Here is a 22402-nt window from a genome sequence, read left to right as displayed (position 1 = left end):
CCCTGCAACCTCCTAAAGGAATGTTACTTTGCAATAGCAAACATACTTTTTTGCCTTTATAACTTCCTTATTCCTCCTCCCTTCTGCCTCTAAGTCTTTCATTTTGTGTAACTCCTTAGATCTTTCTTTTACTAGACTGGATGCTGCCCAATTTGAATTGATTTTTACTTAGTTTATCTTTTAACAAGACCTACTGCAATAAGCTGTAGTAAGTCTTTACATTCTCTTCTTCCATGTTTATATAATTAACCAGAGTAGTCACTGATAAATGATGCTTAGAGCATGAAGTTGGTTCTTAAGTGACCAAGTGACTCCGTACCCTCAAATCCAGAAAAATTTGCACTGATTCCCCCTAGTATGTTAGATGAGCTAATTTTTAGAATTTCATTCGGCTTTTCCTAAATATATCTCTAGTTCCTTCTCTTTCTCATGCACTGAGAATTCTCAGTGTATTTTATTTTTTTAAATTTTTGTATATTTTTTATTGGAGTTCAATATGCCAACATATAGTATAACACCCAGTGCTGATCCCGTCAAATGCCCCCATCTCTGAATTTTAGAGTAACCAACAGTTCTTATTAACAGGGATTTTTCTATCTATTGTTATGGCTATCAGCAGAAGGAAAGTACTTTTATTTTCTTGATAGTGTAGGTGAGTGACCAATAACCACAATAAGCTTTCCTTAATATTACAAAGACCACCAACCTCACTGATGGAACTCATCAGGAATCTCAGCAATGATGATCAAAAACCATTTGTCCTCATTATCACTGAAAACTTCAGAAACCAAGTTAGCTCCACACCTGGCTGGATGATCATAGAATCCATCTGTCTTTATAGGCATTGTGACTTTGTTTTTTGTTTCAGCACAAAGATTTAGGATGTATCTAGGTAGTGTGTATATATATATATATGTAAGTATGTATTGTTTTCCTTCTGGCTTGCTGAGTTTTGTTTTTTTTTTTTTTAATTTGACTTATGTTATACTTAAATAGATGTGGATAAAAGAAATATTAGGACATTTACATTATCACAGGCAGTTCTACCTTAATTCCATTGATTGGAGGAGTCTAAGTTAATCCCATTAATATCTGAAACTTCTAATCCTGTCACAACACATTATTTTTGCCCACTACTGAATTTCACGTGAATGAATTATAGATGATGGATCCTTTCTGACTCTAGATTTTTTTTGCTTATATTTTTGATATTCAACTGCATGATTGAACGCATCTGTAGTTCATTGGTATTTATTGTGGAGTAGTATTTCTTTGTATGACTATAACAGTTTATTTATTCATGGATTTATTAGTGAACATTTAGGTTGTTTTTGGTTTTGAGTATTATGAAAAATGCTTCTAAAGCACATTCATATCTTCTTTGAACTTAAGTTTTGGATTTTAGAATGTGCTAAAGAACATTTATGGGCCATCTGGGTGCTCAGTGGTTGAGCATCTGCACAGGTCATGATCCTGGGGTCCTGGGATTGAGTCCCACATTCGGATCCCCATAGGAAGCCTGCTTCTCCCACTGCCTATGTCTCTGCCTATTTCTGTGTCTCTCATGAATAAACAAATAAAATCTTAAAAAAAAAAAAACATTTTTTTTTGGACTTAAGTTTTTATGTATATTGGATAAATTTCTAGGAATAGAATTGCTGGGTCATATGTTAATTGCACTATTAAATGTGTAACAAAGCATCAATCTGCATTTTAAAATCCTTGTAATATTTTACATTCCAATAATCTATGTATGAGAGTGGCAGTTAGTTGTTCCTTATTCTTACCAACTTTTGCTACTGCCAGTCCCTTACATGTTAGTCATTTCAATGTCTGCTGGTATTTTACTGCAGTTTTTATTCATGTTTCCCTGATGACTAATCATACTGGACAGTGTCTCATGTGGTTATGGGACATCTATATGTCTATGTCTCCTTTTTGAATGTTCACATATTTTACATATTTTGAGGGTGTTGTTTATGTAGTTATTGGAATTCTTAGTATTAGCCATATGCAAATATGTGTCATGGCTTTGTATTTTGTGTCCTATCAATCCCAAAGTTGTGAAACTTTCTAATAAGTATTCTAGAAGTTTATTGATGTTAGCTTTTATGTGTATACCTATTAATCCATTTTCAGTAATTTTTGTAGTTTGAATTAGGGAATATATTTTTCTATATGTATATCTAATTTCTTTAGCCCCAATTATTGGAAAATTATCCTTTTTCCACTGAATTACTATGCTACTCTTACCGAAAAACAGTTCATCACATAGTTTGTGTTTTATTGATCAATATATCTATCTTTACACCAATACCAGCCCTTCTTACCCTGATTCACAAAATTAGGTAAATTGTGTCTTCATATTTACTTTTTTCTGAAGATAGATTTGGTGATCTTCGATTTTTGCTGTGTAAAATTTGGAATCAATTTTTCCATTTCTACCCACATTCCTAAAAAATAAAAAAAAATTAAAAAAAATAAAAACTTTGCTGGAATTTTGATTGAGACATTTTTGAATCCATACATGAATTTGTGGGGAAGTGATGTATTCATAATGTGATTTTCAAACTATGAACATGGTATATTATTCCATTTTTTTAGATGTCTCTAATTAAATTAAAACCTAAATATTTCATGTTCCTGCCTGTTACTGTAAATTTTGCACCTTTTTTTTAAATTTATTTTTTATTGGTGTTCAATTTACTAACATACAGAATAACCCCCAGTGCCCGTCACCCATTCACTCCCACCCCCCGCCCTCCTCCCCTTCCAACACCCCTAGTTTGTTTCCCAGAGTTAGCAGTCTTTACGTTCTGTCTCCCTTTCTGATATTTCCCACACATTTCTTCCCCCTTCCCTTATATTCCCTTTCACTATTATTTATATTCCCCAAATGAATGAGAACATATAATGTTTGTCCTTCTCCGACTGGCTTACTTCACTCAGCATAATACCCTCCAGTTCCATCCACGTTGAAGCAAATGGTGGGTATTTGTCATTTCTAATAGCTGAGTAATATTCCATTGTATACATAAACCACATCTTCTTTATCTATTCATCTTTGGATGGACACCGAGGCTCCTTCCACAGTTTGGCTATCGTGGCCATTGCTGCTATAAACATCTATCCACTTAAAGTGTCCTTTGCAGGCATATAGAAATAGAATTAAAATGTGAAAGTTGTTGATTCCTGTGATCACCAGCTTAACCTTACTTTGAATGATTGATCCATATTTTGGAAAATACCTGCAAAATGTCTAAATTAAAATTATCAAATAATCCCAGTGAATATATGAAAAAAAGAATATAATTTGAGTTTAAGAAATAAAGAAACATTTTGGTACTTTTCAACATATATCAAAATTGATAAAGATAAAAATTATGATATTAAATATTGAAGTGACATTTGATAAAGTTTGGACATATATACCCTTTTTATTTCTATAATTTTTCAATAGCATTCCACTGTTACTTGTTTTTTAACGTTCTCACATCCAGGGATGCCTGAGTGGCTCAGTGTTTGAGCATTTGCCTTTGGCTCAGGGCCTGATTATGGGGTCCTGGGATTGAATCCCACATCAAGCTCCCTGCAGGGAGCCTGCTTCTCCCCCTGCTTGTGTCTCTCATGAATAAATAAATAAAATCTTTAAAAGAAACTAACATAAATAAATAAATAAATAAATAAATAAATAAATAAATAAATAAATATTCTCACTTTCAGGCCCATTGTGGGGTTCCATTTTTAAACCACAATGCATTGAACATCAATTTCTAAGCCCAGCATTTAGTGTAGCTTTCCATTATACATTGAATACTGTCAAAAGATCCCCTTTCCTCATAGGCTCTCTCTTTGATTCTAGCCGTTGGAGGCTTTCCCTTTTGTGTCATTGATTTTTGTTTATTTCCCCGTAATATATAGTGTGTGTTCAATCTTCTGTCTTCATGAAATGCTCTTGATAATTTTTATTAAAATCTTTATATTATAAAGCATAATACATTCTTTTAATAATGAAACATAAAAATGGAAAATATCTGACTCCTGCAAATATTAAAACATGTTATATGATAACATTTTAAAATATACTTTTATATACAGTTGGTATAATTGAAGACACTGACATTATATCTAATTTTATAGAGGATGTTATATGACAATCCAGGTATTACAAAAGATCAGGAATAAATTATTATCCTATAAAAGCAATTGATAAATTTAACTTCTGTTTTGGGAAAAAGATACATCATTATAGCTTCTTTCACAACACACTACTCAAACCATTCAATATAAAAATAAATAAATAAATGCATAGTATATATAACACAAATATTTTGCACACACACACTAAGACTCACATATTTACTGGATATAGAGGGGAAGAAAGTTTTATCCATAAACTCAAGAACAAACCACAAAAAAAGATGATAGTTCTCAGACAGCATGAGTGTACCATTTCACAATCTCACAAATCTAACAGTTACCAAAACAAACAAACCCAAAATGCACCAAAACAAAAGTTGTCAATAACAAATTGTGAAACATAGTTAAGATATATTAGTGGCCAACGGTTAAAATAATTCATATGAAAGTGCTTACAAATAAAGGGAATAAACAGAGCACAATAAAATACATGCATAAAAATATAAAATAAATGAGAACGTGCATTTTTGTAAAATTTATAGCACGTCGGTAATGAAAATAATAAAATCGAAACAGATGTAGTTATTTTTGCCTATCGCTTGTAGCACTTAGTTATTTTTGCCTATTGCTTTGCTAATTTTTAAATATTACTATCAGTTTTGTGAAAAATCACTCTTTCACTGAACAGATAGGTATATAGAAATAAGGAAATAATACTATGTTATAGTCTTTTATATTTTTGGACTGTGTCTTAGTAACTTCTAGAATTAATTTTTAATATAAGATCTTAGAGCTAAAAATAAAATTTTCATGACACATCCTTTAAATAATAAAATATAATTTAGAAACCTCTTTTGTCACATTCATAAATATATTATCAAAATGATGCCTTGAGGAGAATTGATAAGGTGAAAAAGTATTTATGACATAATAAATGGAAAAATATTTTTTAAATTATAGTGCATATATTCATGAACACAAAGAAGATTGACAGAAATTCTATTAAAATTTTAACAGTTCAGTTTCTTAAGCATGGAATTATAAATAATTTCATTACTATCTTTTTTTTTCCTATACTGGAAATGTATTAGTTTTAAATGAAGTGGTGTTAAGAATAAACACAGAGGGCAACTCTAGTGGCTCAGCGGTTTAATGCTGCCTTTGAGCCCAGGACCTGATCCTGGAGACCCAGGATCGAGTCCCACGTTGGGCTCCCTGCATGGAGCCTGCTTCTCCCTCTGCCTGTGTCTCTGCCTCTCTCTCTCTCTTTTTCTCTCTCTCTCTCTCCCTTTCTTTCTTTCCGGAATGAATAAATAAAATTTTAAAAAAGAAAAAATAAATACAGAAGTAAAAATCATACTATGGTTGTAATTAGCTAAGAGATTATAGTATATTTTGACAATAAATAAAATTATTTCTTTGATTGAAAATTCCTATTATTGTATATTTACTTTTAGCAGTGCAAAAAATATGAAAAATGCTGTAATCCTGAAGATTGTACTCTGCTTGAATTTGCAGAGTGTGGCACTGGACCATGCTGTAAAAAAGATACTTGTCAGGTAAGCTTTCAAATGATTGCAGTATTTTCTTCTGTGATTTTTTTTTTCTGTTCTTGTGCATTCACTTATTTTTTCTTACTTTTTTTACACAACTTTCAAATATATAGCTTAAAATACTTGATTCATACACAGTTGAATTCAGAATTCAGATGTCATTAGATCTTTCTCAACCTCCTTCTTATCTTTGCCTTCAGTGTATTGTTTCAGTCTCTACTCAAGATCCCTCAGGTTATCCAATACCAATTCCAGATTATTTGGGCATGATGGATTCCTCTTGGTCATACCTGAGTTCATATCTGAATGTAGCTTTCATGACCCAACAATTCACAACAAAATTACAAATAAGCAACCCAGCACATGGTTGACATAAAATGTTTGAATAAACATACAATAACAATAATAATCTCACTTTGAGAATAGCAGAAAAAAGAGTCCATGTAGTATAGTCAGCAAGGTGTAGCATGTCTAATACTGAAGTTCTATGCAAGGACTCCTGGTCCCAGAAGTGGATTGAATCATTGGGTTCCCTTGGCAAGTTTTCCATTCAATTTCCCTTTATCGCCACACCTAAAAGGAGACGAGTAAGACTTGTGTTTTGAGGATTACTTCATTGTAGCATCTTGCCACCTTTGTGTCACTTTCAGGCATCAACAACTGTCATAGAAGCTGATTCATTAGAGATCTTGATTGGCAGGTTTTCTGTAAATGAAATCTCTCCAAACGTCATTTTATTTTGTTCTGTGTGTGTTCCTTTTCACTCCATATGCTAGTAATTAAAGCCAGTGGTCACTTGTCTTCAAGGAGCATGAATAAAGAGGCAAGCCTAGAGTTTCTACTACCTAACAATAAACGTTCTTTCCTTCACCAGAGCTCTCATCTTGGCCTTGATCTCCAAATCAGCGGAATTGAACAATAAAGCTTTTCTGCACAGTCCCTTGCCCTTTCCCTTACACATGGGGATAATTCCTACATTTGGTAGAGCCTTTAAAAAAATTAAGGTGAAGATCCCATACCATAACGTTTGCCATTTTCAGATGAACAATTTAGGGGCATTCAGTACATTTACGATGCTGTGCAACTGCCACCTCTACCTAGTTCCAAAACATGTTCCTCATGCAAACAGGAGACTCCCAGCCCATTAAGCACTTGTTCTCCTTTCTCCCTCCCGCTCAGTCCCTGGCAACCACCAATTTGTGTTCTGTCTGGAGTAACATATTTTGGATATTTCATATAAGTAGAAGCATAGAATATGTGACCTTTTGTGTCTGGCTTTCTTAACATAGTGTAGAAGATTCAACAACTTTGTAGCATATGTATCAGTGCTCCTTTATATGGCTGAAAATCCTCCACTATATGAATATACCACAATTTGTTCATCTATTCATCCATTGATGGACATTTGGGTTTTTTCCAATCTATTTCAATTGAGCTTTTAAGTAAATTCATAACTTAAGTAGTTAAAAATGTAATAATAATGGCAATGACAGAAATCTATTATTCTTGTTTAAGTTTTTTTACATTTTTGGTTTACTACTTTACAAAAATAATTGTTTTTCTTTGTCTCACAGATATCCACCAAAGGAACTGTATGTCGGGAAAGTAAAGATCCCTGTGATTTTCCAGAATTTTGTGATGGAATACATGAGAATTGCGTACCTGATGTGCAATCTGCTGATTTAGAACCATGCAATAATAACACTGCTTATTGCTATGAGGGAAAATGCCGAGATACAGATAAACAGTGTGCAGAGTTATTTGGAAAATGTAATGGGTGTGCTTTTTTTCTGGGGTTCATTTTTATTATTTAATTGTGTATTTTTTTCAGTAATGTTAACATACAGAGTTATATTAGTTTCAGGTGTAAAATATAGTGACTTAACAATTCTATATATTACTCAGTGCTCATCATGATAAGCATACTCTTTAATATCCATCCCCCCAACTACCTCCCCTCTGGTTAACTATCAGTTTGTTCTCTATAGTTAAGAGTCTATTTCTTGGTTTGTGTGTGCCTCTCTCTTTTGTTCCCCCTCTGTTAGTTTTGTTTCTTAAATTCCACATATGAGTGAAATCATGTGGTATTTTTCTAAGATTGATATATTTTGCTTAGCATAAATTATACTCTCTAGCTCCATCCATATTATTGTAAACAGCAAGATTTCATTCTTTTTTTTGTGGCTGAACAACATTCCATTGTCATATATACCACTTATTCTTTATCCATTCAATTGATGGACACTTGGGCTGCCTCCATAATTTGGTTATTGTGAATAATGCTGTCGTAAACCTAGAAAGGCATGTATTTTTTTGAATTAATGTTTTTATAATTTGGGGGTAAACACCCAAGTAGTATAATTATTGGATCACAGAATAGTTCTATTTTTAGCTTTGTGAGGAATATCCACACTGATTTCCACAGTGGCTGCACCAGTTTAGATGCTCAAGAGTGCAAGAAGATTTTCTCCATATCTTCACAAACACTTGTTGTTTCTTGTGTTTCAATTTTTAAATTTTCTTAAATTTAAATTCAGCTAATTATATACAATGTGTTATTTGTTTCAGAGGTAGAGGTCAGTGATTCATCAGTCTTATATAATACCCAGTGCTAATTACATCACATGCCCTCCTTCATGTCTTTCACCCAGTATCTGATCTCCCACTCTCCTCCCTTCCAGCAACCATTAGTTTGTTTCCTGCGATTAAGAGTCTCTTATGGTTTGTCTCCCTCTTTGCTTTCATCTGGTTTTAATTTCCGTTCCCTATGATCCTCTGTTTTGTTTCTTAAATTCCATAAATGAGTGAGATCATATAATTGTCTTTCTCTGATTCTTATTTCACATAGCATAATATCCTCTGGTTCCATACACGTCATTGCAAATGGCAAGATTTCATTTTCTCAATGTCTGAGTAGTATCCCATTGTGTGTGTGTGTGTGTGTGTGTGTGTATAATCTTCTTTATCCATTCACCTGTGGAAGGACATCTGGACTCAATCCATAGTTTGGATATAGTGGAGATTGCTGCTATAAATATTGGGACATAAGTGCCTCATCAGATCACTATAGTTCTATCCTTGGGGTAAATACCCAGTAGTGCAATTGCTGGCTCATAGGGAGGGTAGCTCTATTTTCAACTTTTTGAGGAACCTCCATACTTTTCCAGAGAGGCTAAACAAGCTTGCATTCCCACCAGTATGTAAGAGGTTCCCCTTTCTCTGTATCCTCTCCAACATCTAACACTTTCTAACTTATTGTGGATTTGATGTGTATTTCCCTGATGCTGAGTGATGTGGAGTATTTTTTCATGTATCTGTTGAACATTTGCATGTCGCCTTTGCAGAAATGTCTGTTCCTGTCTTCTGCCCATTTCTTGATTTGATTATTTGTTCTTTGGGTGTTGAGTTTGATAAGTTCTTTATAGATTTTGGATATTAGCCCTTTATCTGATAAGGCATTTGTGAATAATATCTTCTCCTCGCTCCATAGTTTGTCTTTTGGTCTTGTCAGTTGTTTCATTTGCTATGCAAAAGCTTATTATCTTGATGAAGTCCCAATAGTTAATTTTTCCTTGTTTCTCTTGCATTGGGAGACATGTTTAGCAAGAAGTTACTGAGGCTGAGGTCACAGAATTGGCTGCCTGTGTTTTCCTCTAGGATTTTGATGGATTTCTATCTCACATTTGTGCTTGCCATCCATTTTGAGTCTATTTTTGTGTATGGTGTGAGGAAATGTTCCAGTTTCATTCTTCTGCATGTAGCTGTCAAATTTTCCCAACACCATTTGTTGAAGAAACTGTCTTTTATTCCATTGAATATTCTTTCCTGCTTTGTCAAAGATTAGTTGACCATAGTGTTGAGGGTTCACTTCTGGGTTCTCTATTTTGTTCCATTGATCTATGTTTCTGTGTTTGTGCCAGTACCATACTGTCTTGATGATTATAGATTTCTAATAGAATGCAAAGTCTGGAATTGAGATGCCACCAGCTTCAGTTTTCTTTTTCAACATTCCTTTGGTATTTGGGGTCTTAGTCTTGTTGATCTGTTCTACAGTTCTTTTGGTTTCTATTTCATTGATTTCTGCTCTAATCTTTATTAATTCTCTTCTCCTGGGCTTAGGCTTTAGTATGTTCTTTCTCCAGCTCCTTTAGGTGTAAGGTTGGGTTGTGTACTTGAGACCTTTCTTGTTTCTTTTCTTTTTTTTTTTTTTTTAATGATAGTCACACAGAGAGAGAGAGAGGCAGAGACATAGGCAGAGGGAGAAGCAGGCTCCATGCACCAGGAGCCTGATGTGGGATTCGATCCCGGGTCTCCAGGATCACGCCCTGGGCCAAAGGCAGGCGCTAAACCGCTGCGCCACCCAGGGATCCCCACCTTTCTTGTTTCTTGAGAAAGGCTTGATTGCTATATACTTCCCTCTTATGACCACCTCTGCTGCATTTCAAAGGTATTAAACAGTTGTGTTTTCATTTTTATTTGTTTCCATGAATTTTTAAAATTCTTCTTTAATTTTTTGGGTTGACCCATTCATTCTTTAGTAGCATACTCTTTAACCTCCATATATTTGAGTTCTTTCTAAATTTCCTCTTGTGATTGAGTCCAAGTTTCAAAGAATTGTATACTGAAAATGTGCAGGGAATAATCCCAATCTTTTGGTAGCAGTTGAGGCCTGAGTTGTGACCCAGTATATGATCTATTCTGGAGAATGTTCCATGTGCACTTGAGAAGAATGTTTATTTTATTGCTTTAATATGGAATATTCTGAATATATCTGTGGAGTCCATCTAGTCCAGTGTATTATTCAAAGCTGTTGTTTCCTTGTTGATCTTCTGCTTGGGTAATCTGTCCATTGTAGTCAGAGGGATGTTAAAGTTCCCCACTATTATTATATTATTATCAATGTGTTTCTTTAATTTGGTTATTAATTGGCTTATATAACTGGTGCTCCCATGTTAGGGGTACAAATATTTACAATTGTTAGATCTTCTTGCTGGATATACCCTTTATGATATAGTGTCCTTCTTCATCTCTTATTATAGGCTTTGCTTTAAAATCTAATTGTATGGTATAGGGTTGCTACCCCAGCTTTCTTTTGATGTCCATTAGCATTCCAAATGGTTCTCCATGCCTCACTTTCAATCTGGAGGTGTCTTTGGGTCTAAAATGATTCTCTTGCAGACAGCATATCAATGAGTCTTGCTTTTTCATCCAATCTGAAAACCTGCATCTTTTGATTTGAACATTTAGCCTATTTACATTCAGAGTAATTATTGAAAGATATGAATTTAGTGCCATTGTATTACTTGTAAAGTCACTGTTTCTGTATATTGTCCCTGTTCTTTTCTGGTCTGTATTACTTTTAGACTCTTTCTCCACTTAAAGATCCCCTTTAATATTTCTTGTAGGGCTGATTGAGTAATCACAAATTCTTTTAGTTTCTTTTGTCCTGAATGCTTTTTTATCTCTCCTCTTTTAAATAAGAGCCATGCTGGATAAAGTATTCTTGGCTGCATATTTTTCTCATTTAGCACCCTTAATATATCATACCAGTCCTTTCTGGCATGCCAGGTTTCCATAGATAGGTCTACTATCAATCTAACATTTCTACTATTGTAGGTTAAGAACCTCTTGTCTTGAGAGGCTGTCAGGATTTTCTCTTTGTCTCTGAGTTTTGCAAGTTTCACTACTATATGTCCAGGTGTTGACCTATTTTTATTGATATTAAGGGGGTGGGGTCCTCTGTGCCTCCTGGACTTATGTGCCTGTTTCCTTACCCATATTAGGGAAGTTCTCCACTATAATTTGTTCCAATATACCTCCTGCCCCTCTCTCTCTTTCCTCTTCTGGGATCCCAATTATTCTAATATTATTTCACCTTATTGTATCATTTATTTCTTGAATTCTGCCCTCATGATAGAGTAGTTGTTTATCTCTCCTTTTCTCAGCTTCTTTATTCTCTATCATTTTGTCTTCTGAACCACTAATTCTCTCTTCTGCCTCATTTATCCCAGCAGTTAGAAACTCTGTTTTTGATTGCATCTCATTAATAGCCTATTTTATTTTGACTTAATTAAATTTTAGTTCTTTTATTTCTCCAGAAAGGGATTCTCTACTGTCTTCTGTGCTTTTTTTCAAGCCTAGCTAGCATCTTTACAATCATTTCTCTGACCTCTAGTTCCAATATCTTACTTACATCCATACTGATTAGGTCCCTGGCAGTTAGTACTGCCTCTTGTTCTATTTTTTGAGGTGAGTTTTTTCTGTCCTCATTCTCTCCAGAGAAGAATAGATGAAAAAGTGAACAAAATACTAAAATGGTAACAATGACCCCAGAGAAATATACATTAAATAAATCAGAAGAGACCTGAAATTAAAAGAAAAATTAAAACAAAAGAAAAGAATATAATCAGACAAATGAATTGAACAGAGTGATACACTGGTTCCTGTGTGTATTTTGGTCTGTTTGTTAGAAAACTAGATCCTAAAATTGTAAAGAAAGAAAAATTTATATAAGTACAAAAATAAAGTTAAATATAATGAAATGATAGAATATAATTGTAAAAATTAAAAAAAGAAGGAATATAAACAAACAGATGAACAGAACAATACAGTAAATCCTGGGTGTATTTTTGTTAGAAGAGACTACATCCTAGAATTGTAAAAAAGAAAAAATATATATATACAAAAATAAAACTAAATGCATTGAAAGGGTACAATGTAGCTGTAGAGATGTTTCAGTTTTGGAAGGTTATACATTTCTAGGAATTTTTCCATTCTTTCTAGGTTGTCCAAATTGTTGGCATATAATTTTTCATAATATTTGCTTACAATTCTTCGTGTTTCTGTGATGTCATTTTTAAGTTTTCCTTTTCATTTCTGATTTGGGGGTGTCTTTCTCTCCCCCCCGCCTTTTTTGGATGAGTATGGCTAAAAGTTTATCAATTTTGTTGATATTTTCAAAGAACAAGCTCTTGATTTATTGATGTTTTACTATTTCTTTAGTTTCAATATCACTTATTTCTGCACTAATCTTTATTATTTCCTTCCTTATGCTGGTTTTGGGTTTTGTTTGTTATTCTTTTTGTAGCTCCTTTAGTACAGGGTTAGGCTGTTTATTTGAGATTTTTCTTGCTTCTTGAGGTAGACCTGCATTGCTGTAAACTCTCCTAGAACTGCTTTTTTTCTGCATTCCAGAGATTTTGGACTATTGTGTTTTCATTTTCATTTGTTTTCATGTGCTTTTTGATATCTTTGATTTCTTGGTTGACCCATTTATTGCTTAATAGCATGTCATTTAATTTCCATGTATTTATACTCTCACCAGATTTTTTTTTCTTGTGGCTGACTTCTGGTTTCATAGTATTGTGGTAAAAAGATGCATGATATGACTTCAATCTTCTTGAATTTGTTGAGGCTCTTTTTGTGGGCTACTAGGTGATGTATTCTGTAGACTGTCCCATGTGCCCTTGAAAAAAATGTGTATTCTGCTGTTTTAGGATGGAATGTTCTGCATATATCTGTTAAAGGTCCAGTGTGTCATTCAAAGCCGCTATTTCCTCATTGTATTGCTGTTTGATCTGTCCATCAGTGTAAGTGTGGTGTTAAATTCTCCCACTGTTATTGTATTACTATTGATTATTTTCAGCTATTATTTCTTCAAACAGAATTTCCACTCCCTTTTCTCTGTCTTCTTCTAGGATCCTTATAATGCAAATGTTTCATGCTTGATGCAGACACTAAGTTCCCTAAGACTGTTCTCAATTTGCATTATTATTTTTACTCTCATTTTGTCAGCTTGATTACTCTCCAGTACTCTGTCCTCCAGGTTATTCTTTCTTCTGTTTTATCTAGCCTATTATTTATTGTATTGGGTATATTTTTAATTTCATTTATTGTGTTCTTTATCTGATGGGTTTTTAAAATTTTTTTTTGTTAAGAGTCTCACTGATATCCTCCATTCTTTTCTCAAGTCCAATGAGTATCTTTATGATTACCACTTTAAATTCTCTATCAGGTATATTATTTACATCTGTTTTAGTTAAGTTTCTTACTGTGGCTTGGTATTTTTCTTTCATTTGGGGCACAGTCCTCTGTCACCTCATTTTGTCTAACTCTGAGTTTGTTTCTCTGGTTAGGAAAGTCAGCTATTTCTCTTACTACTGAAAGTAATGGCCTTATGAAGAAGTACTTCATTAGTACTCTACAGTGCAGAGTTCCCTGTTCCCCAGGACCTCATGCTTCAAGAAGTGTCTCCTATATGTGTTGGCTATGCCTTGACTCTTTTTCCTTCAGTAAGGTTGTCTGCAGAGGGTCTCTTTGTCTGTTGTGGGCAGTGTTTGGTCCATGGCTAGGTGCAGCACATTTTAACAAGGTGGGTGCTGGTCTGCTTGTGAAATGAAACCTGCTACCACACCACCACAGGAACTGAGGTCCCATAAAACACATGGGTCCATTGACTGGGTATTGGTAGGGTTTCCACTAGTCTTTCCTGGGGTGGAGGCCCATGGATTTAGGACTGAGGCAAGCATGACTGGAAAGGGCCTCTCCTCTGAAGTGAAAGGGGGTGGGGCTTGGTGTAAGCAAATTAAATAGCAACTGTTTGCACCATACCGTTTTTTGCAGATAGCACCATGTTAATACTGGGGGGTTGGGGAGGGAAATGGCAGCTGACAGCTTTTATTCCTGGAGGTATTTTTCCATGATCTTGCTTCTCTGGACAATGCTCCAAGATGAGTAAATCCTTCTCCCTCATGTTTGCCTATGCTGTTTTTCAAACTGCTACTTCCATGCTGTAACTCTTTTGACTGTCCTGCTGTCTGAATGAAGACTCAGCTTCCTAATGCCCTCTGGGTTCAAACAGAGCCTAGCTGCTGATTTTTAAAATTCTAAGCTTTAAGTCCTGCTGGTTGTAAGAATTTATAAAATTTGGCTCCTCTTGCTTTCAAAGCCAAATATTATGGGGATTTGTCTTTCCTGTGTGGGCTCCTCAGGGATTCATTTTTAAACTATATTTTCCTAAATTCAGTAATCTACCCTATAGCCATGATAAAAGATATTGTTTGTGTAAATCCAAATTTGAAAATAAAATTGCAAGTCAAAACAACCTCAAACTACATGGAGAGGTAGATAGATCTAATAATTACCGAGCAAAGAAAAAATAAGATATTAGTTAAATTTCAGGTGATTGGTGGAAAAAGAGTAGAATATTAGAATTACAGATAAAGGAGTAAATGATTGATTTCTTAATAATTTCTTCACTATGATAGCAATTTTCTTATTCCCAAGTGGATAGTTTTTAGTAACTCTTCTTCTTGTATAGCCAGTAGATTACACCAAAAATTTATAGTAGCTGACACTGACTGGGCATTGCTTTCATCTAGATGTCTCTATATTAATTTACTATACTTTTAGTTTTTATTTTTTTAAGATGAGTAATTGGAACTTTATATTTTTCAGTTGCAAAGGGTTCTACTTCTCTGTGCACACAAGAAGTGAATATGCAGGATGATGATTTTGGAAACTGTAGAGGAGGATTTTGTAATTTTAGGTGTGTATTTAAAAAATTATAAATTTTCCAATTTTGTTGGTATGTTTGTACTGCAGAGAGTTGCTTAATGCAAGTGAGAAATAAATGTATTATGTACAGATAGATATTCATGTTCCACTTCCTAAGATTGTTTTGTTCTGAATAGCTTTTATCTGTAACATTTTCAATTAATTTCATATTTTGAACAGTTATTTCCCTAATATTTTCATCCCTAGTGTCATATAAATACTTTTTTTCTGCCTTATATTGTTAGGGATATCTTATGTGGAAAGATAGTTTGTCACTGGACACAGTTAGAAATAATACCATTTAAAAAATTTGATATTCAGTATACTTACATGGAAGGCCATTTGTGTGTCTCTGCATATTTGAGAACACCAGCAGCACATTTAAGAGAAGATATTACCTATACATCAAATGGCACTATGTGCGGTCCAGATAGGGTAAGTAAAAATTTGACTTGATAAAGTATGGGAGTGTCTGTGTGTGTGTGTGTATGTGTGTATGTGCACATACAAACATATGAGAGAGACAGAAAAGACCTTAATATTATAATTAACATTACAAATTTTGGTTACTATATCATGATCTTAAGCTTTAAAGTTCAGAATTTCTGTTGGTCAAAGGAACACATGCTTCAGTATCATTTTGTTTATTATGAATTTTGGTATAAATATTTAAACTTGTTTTCTCATACTTGAGAATATTAGCCTCTTAATTAGGCTAGGATCTGGTTTGCAAAAACTTATATAAACAACCAAAAAAGTAGGTGAAAACAATCTAAATAATAAGAACAAAGAAAACAAAATAGCCAAGTATTTAGTCCAGCAATTATTGACAGGAAGAATTAATTTGGTTGTAATGAAAATAAAACAGTTATTTGCTCATTAGCCAAATCCCCTAATTGTTTTTCCAAAAGCATAACAAATACTTGTTAAAAATTTGGTCCTCCCACAAGACACAATAAAGAAATGGAGTTTAAGCCTTATTTATTTTTCTTTTTCTTAAATAGCTTAAGAAACAAAATCAAGGACTGTTAAACTACTACCATTGAAAAATTGACTAATGTAAAACACTACTCAAGTATTTCACATTTGAATTTAGATAATTTACATTGAGATGCAAAATTTTAAGAAACAAACAATAGAGAAAAATGGAAATGAATAGTAAATTTATCTCAAAATGGGAAAACATATTCTCACATAAAAATAATGAAATAATCAAAGGGAACACACTAGTGCTGACTCCTTTATAATAGGTCATTCCGGGGACGCCTGGGTGGCTCAGCGGTTGAGTGCCTGCCTTTGGCCCAGGGCATGATCTTGGGGTCCTGGGATGGAGTCCCACATCAGTCTCCCTGCATGGAGCCTTCTTCTCCCTCTGCCTGTGTCTCTGCCTCTCTCTCTCTCTGTTGCTCATGAATAAATAAATAAAATCTTAAAAAAAATAATATGTTATTATTTTAAAGACATTTCAGACAAACTGAAAAAAATGTTTACTATGAATGTGAGAGATTAAATACATAAATTTATCAGCTAATTTAAGCATTCATCAATTAGGAGGGAAAAAAACACTTAAATAGTATACATGTGGTATAACATACAAAAATAATTTGGTCTTTGTCCCTTATTTCTTGCACAGAGCTCCTAAACTCCTTGGAATTTCATGAGTGATAGGAATGTTTTTTGTTATTCAAAAAAACCTCTTTCAATCAAACTAATTTACACTTAACAAAGTGACAGAATGGGGCCTCTAGGATAACTTTATGATGGAGCTGATCACTAGTAAGACCAAGTGATTAAATTTTAGCTTCATCATAAGCTTCAAGAAGGGAAGTAATATGGTTAAGAGATTGAACACTATAAAAACTTTTGAATGATGAGATTTGGTGTTCTTGTGGGTTGGTGAAATAAATACAAACTACATGAATATCCAGCTAGTTTTTGTCTAATCAAATAGGAGTTAAAAATAATAATTGATGATGAGAAGCATAACTTATTACCATCTTAAAACAAATATAACTGGGCACATTCTTTCTGGAAAGTGATTTAGAAATATGTATGGAGTCAATATGTTATTACACATGTTATTGACTTTTAAAAATTACATTTTGTTACTATTTTTAACTCACAAACAGTTAAAATATAACATTACCTTAGTTTCAGGTGTACAACATAGGGGTTCAATATTTGTATATATTGTGAAATGACCAATGCAAGAAGTCTAGTTAACATCCGATATTACTGTATAGTCATGAAATTTTTTTTATTATATTGAGAACTTTCAAATTTTACTCTCTTAGCAAGTTTCAAATATGCAATACAGTGTTATTAACTCTTGTCACCATACTATACTATACTCTTCATTGTATATTTATTTACTTTATAACTGAAAGTTTGTAATTTTTGGCTCTGACACCCACTTTATCCACTCCCTCAAACCCTCATCATCAGAATCATGGGAACCAACCCGTTCTCTGCATCTATGAGCTCATATTTTGTTGTTGTTTAAATTACACATGGAAGTAAGATCACACAATATTTGTCTTTCTCTGTCTGACTTATTTCAATCAGCTAATGTTCTCAAGGTCCATTCATGTCACAAATGGCAAGATCTAATTCATTTTTATGGATGAATAATATTCCATTGTGTATATTTGCTACATTTGATCCATCCATTCATTCACCTCAGTTGCTTGCATATCCTGGCTATGTAAATAATTCTGCAATGAACGTGCAGGTGGATATATATTTTTGAGTTACATGTTTTCATTTATTTTGGATAAATACTCAGAAGTGGAATTGCTGTATTATGTGATGTTTCCATTTTTTAATTTTTGTAAGAAGCTCCATACTATTTTCTATAGTGGCTGCACTCATTTACATTTCTATCAATAGTGCACAAGGGCTGCCTTTTCTCTACATTTTCAAAAATGTTTGTTATTACTTTTTGTCATGATAAAAGCCATTCTAAAGATCCTAGGAGAATAGGAGAAAGAATTTAAGGATGGAAAAGTATTTCACGAAATAACGTTTGGTATGTCTCCAAATTTGGCAAAAGGTAAACACACAGATACAAAAAGCAAAGAACATCATATAGGATGAACCCAGCAAATCCGCAGCAGGATACAGCATAATGAGATTTCTGAAAATTAAAGGCAAAGAAAAAGAATCTTAAAAATAATGAGAGTAAAATAACATGTACAGGAAAAAATACAATTACAATGGTAACAAGTAAAATAAAACAATATGGGACCTAGACATACAAATGCCACAGAAGATTGCCATGGTTCTTTGTCCCACTGCCCCATATGACCACTAAAAGCTTTAGAGATCACTCCTCTCTCCATCAGTGATTCTCTGCCTGGGAAAGTCTGATCACTAGCTTATGCCCATCTGACCAATGTGCCCATGGAGGGAAAAGAAAAGAGTGAAGGAGAAAGAAAAGGGAAGGGAGAGGAAGGGAAGGAAAAGAAATAAGGAAAATGGTTCCTACTTGGTTAGTAAGAACTTTAAGTTGGCAGGACTTTTTACTCCCACACCAATTAAAAACAAAACAAAACAAAACTGGAGTAGAATTCAGTGATTCATCAGTTACATGTAACACCCAGTGCTCTAATCCAGAAACCAAAATTGCACTGTATGTTAACTACCTAGAATTAAAAACAAACAAAAAAAAACAATTAATTGACAAACCTCCATATGACAGGGACTTGTCACAAACAGTCTTCATTTTGGAAGTGGCCATTTAGGCTGTGGTACATTCTGTAGTTCAATTGGATAGTGACTCTCCTAGAGGACAGACCACTTGGAAATCCTAAATTCTATAGTCATCATTAATTCAATTGCTTTAGGAAACAAAATACCTTTCTAATTTTTCCCTTGGGATAAAAATGTTGTGTTGGCTGCATTTTGTAATTGAGAGAGAGGAGAGGTAAGTAGTGAATATAAGAGGTAACTACTTCTGTGGTTCTGTGGACAGACTTCCATGAATAATTCCACCTGTTAGCCTCCCTGCCCAACCTTTTTGGATATTCTTCTCTGCTTTTCCTTATTACTCTGAGGCTGCAGCTCCTCCAGAGCATTGTGTGGCTGATCAACTAGGCTCTCTCTTTTATCATTGTATTTGATGTGGTTGCTTCCACACTGCATTTTATCCACCAGTGGCCTTCATTTTATTTCAAAACCCCAGGAAGTTCTTAACTCTTTCATCTTCTAATTGGTTTGTTCTGATTCTCCTTTACTTACATTAATTAAGAAAGGGAGAACAATCGTGACTGCCATGTCTGTGAACTTAAATTGAAATTATTCTATGATTGTTTAAAAAATTCATTAAGGATACATGTTATTTTCATCTGTTATTCTACATTATTCAGTTGATTTCAGAGTGGTCGGAAAGGAAAGACTTCTTTACCTTACTCTCATTAAATGTGGGTCCTTTGTAAAAATTATCTTGATAGATAAGAAGACAAAGAGGGAGAGAGGGGAGACTTTATATCTTACTTATTAACAGAAAAGAGGTCCCTCTTACTAATCACAATGAAATTTTAAATAAAACACATGTATTTAATACTGTAATATACTGAGTGCAAAGTACACCACATGGAGATAAGCATTATTCCAACAATGCAAGTTTGTTTAATATTGGATGTGATAGAAGGCTTTTTTGATTTTTTTTTTTTATTTATAACACTCAGAACAGGAGAAATGTTTATTGAAGTGATTTCTAGCTCACACATGTAGCCTAGGGAAGATAAACACATCTCAGCACATTCATTTTACACTTGAAAAGGGGTATGTTTGATACATTTAATTATCCAAAATAAGATATGCTAATTATTGAATAAATAAATAAAATTAACTGCCTTTTTCTTACTTATACCTGGGACTATATGAGAAAAATGCTTACATAATCCAGGCATTTCACTTTAGGAAATATGTATTTACTTATATATTCTTTTCTTTGAACCATGATGTGTCTGCTTCTGTGACACCCTTTGTGTCTCTTATTCAAAGGAGGAAGCTTGTGTATTAGTTGATATTCAAAACATCATTCCAGCCATTGCCCAGGGCTAAGTACTTTTATGGTGTCTCTTGCTTTTGCTGTCATTACAAAAGAGCCAACTACAAATTGATCTGTTTATTTGAAGGAAACTGTATCAGAAGCATAGGTCTTAACTTTTCCTGGCTTATTTTCCCCCTAAGGACAACCCAATGAAATATGACTAGTTGGTTATTGCCTCAGTGACAATGTTTAAGGAGCACTAGAATTAAAATGGTTTTGTGGACAGGTAATGCTGGTTTGTCCAACATTTTGTCATTCTTGCTGGCTTCATCAGAGCACTCTCAGTAAATGAACAAGCTGATATTCTTTCCCTTATGGTGATAATTGATTAATGATGATAGAAGATAATGGTTTTTAATACTATTCATTAAATAGTAAATATTCTATCAGATAACTTGAGAAAAGCCAACAGATAACTTTAACAGACTCCCCGAAAAATGTTCAAATTAAATTGAAATTTGGACGGAGGAATACATAGAGCTTATATAGAAATCAGGTCAAATAAGTAATAATTAAGATGATATCTTGTATTGAGTGTGCATTTACTATGCACCAGACACTGCTTTTGTTCCTTTATGTCTAACATATTATTTCATCCTTATACCGTACTTTTAAAAAATTTAAATATAATTGCTATTCCAAATTCAAAGATGGATAAATGGAGGTATGCAGAGATTAAATAACTTGTTTTAGCGCTAATGTGAAAGATAAGAGATATTGTCATTAAAGTTGGAAAAATATTAAAAAGACAAGAAACATTATTATTTAGCATTGATCAATATGTACTTCTGTTCTTAAGGAGTTCTTGCACTGAATATTGGCTCTGTCAATAACTTATACATGAATTTAGGAATACATTTATTTTCATCACATATAAAATGAAAATAAAAACATTTCCTTTGAATATATATGAGTATGTATTATAAAAATACAAAGAAGGTGCAAAGAAAGACCCAAGCTAATTATAAATAGTCAGTAGAACTCGCCTATTTTTGTTCTTATACCAATTAGTGTCAGTATATCAATAAACTCATAGCCGTGCTCCCTCATAAGAAAGAAATAATATCTCATTCTCAAATTATTTTTGGTAAAATAATAACATGCTTTTTGGACTCCCAAATTCTTTTTTAGAATAAGTACGTGTCATGAATTCCATATTCATATTATATATTCAGATTCATAATATATGACAAATATAAAACATATTATGCATTTAATTTTTGTAGCAAGTAGAATTGCTCAACTCTTGGCTTTATATTTACAGTTCTTGTTTGTGGTTTTAACATTTTAGTACTGTTACCTGGGACAGTGCTCTTCTAGGACTTCATTTATACAGAGAACAAACTGTGACTCAAAAATAAATTGCAGTGGACATGGGGTATGTAATGGTTATTTCATTTCTAAGTATAGTTATTTTAATTCGCATCAAAAACATTGTCCAAGATAATGAGGTAGAATTATTTGATACAGAAATTTGAAAATTTGCAGCTAAAATAAGGAAAGTAGATTCCATTATTTATACACATATATATATATGACATAATAATATAATAGTGTTCAGTCACATTATTATAGGCCTTATGAGCTTTGAACTTTGTACAAAAACACAATATAAAATATAGACTATTATGTTAGATTAAGATTATGACAATTTGGAAATTATTATTTTATTAAGGATTAACTCATACTCGTTTAACATACATGTAAATATTGCTTGTGGTTGAGTGTGTGTGTATTGATAAATATTTGAACACACTTAATATATTCATATTACACATAATATAATATAATATATAATCTAATATTTTTGTGAGAGCTGAAATTCTTGCTTATTCAAATCTCTTTCATCCTTTAGTAGCTTCAATTTATTTCCCTGAATATCTCCTCCATACTCTATTTTAGAAATCATTCACTGATGGACTTTTAGATAATGTTAATATTTACTTAACTATTGTAAGTAGTGGGACAATGGACGTTATGCTACAGTCACCTTTGCACATTTGTCTGATTTCTTAATTTGTTAATGAAATATTATTGGCTACATTTATGTACCACTTTTTGCATGAACCTACTTCTATATTCTCTAGTCTGCTTCTGA

General features: G+C 33.3%; 1 protein-coding gene across 1 annotated transcript in view; it reads left to right on the top strand.

The window, feature by feature from the left end:
- Positions 1-22402, top strand: part of LOC140604506 (A disintegrin and metallopeptidase domain 3-like) — a 110856-nt gene that overhangs the window by 73076 nt on the left and 15378 nt on the right. The window contains exons 16-20 of the mRNA XM_072775746.1: positions 5598-5699; positions 7268-7463; positions 15150-15240; positions 15494-15683; positions 21596-21682. Coding sequence (XP_072631847.1) covers positions 5598-5699; positions 7268-7463; positions 15150-15240; positions 15494-15683; positions 21596-21682 — 666 coding nt within the window. The remainder of the gene's footprint in view (positions 1-5597; positions 5700-7267; positions 7464-15149; positions 15241-15493; positions 15684-21595; positions 21683-22402) is intronic.

The sequence above is a fragment of the Canis lupus genome, chromosome 15 (genome assembly GCF_048164855.1).
Source record: "Canis lupus baileyi chromosome 15, mCanLup2.hap1, whole genome shotgun sequence".
Taxonomy (NCBI): Eukaryota; Metazoa; Chordata; class Mammalia; order Carnivora; family Canidae; genus Canis; species Canis lupus.
Note: the sequence above shows the minus strand (reverse complement) of the source record. Positions and strands in the feature narration are given on the sequence as shown.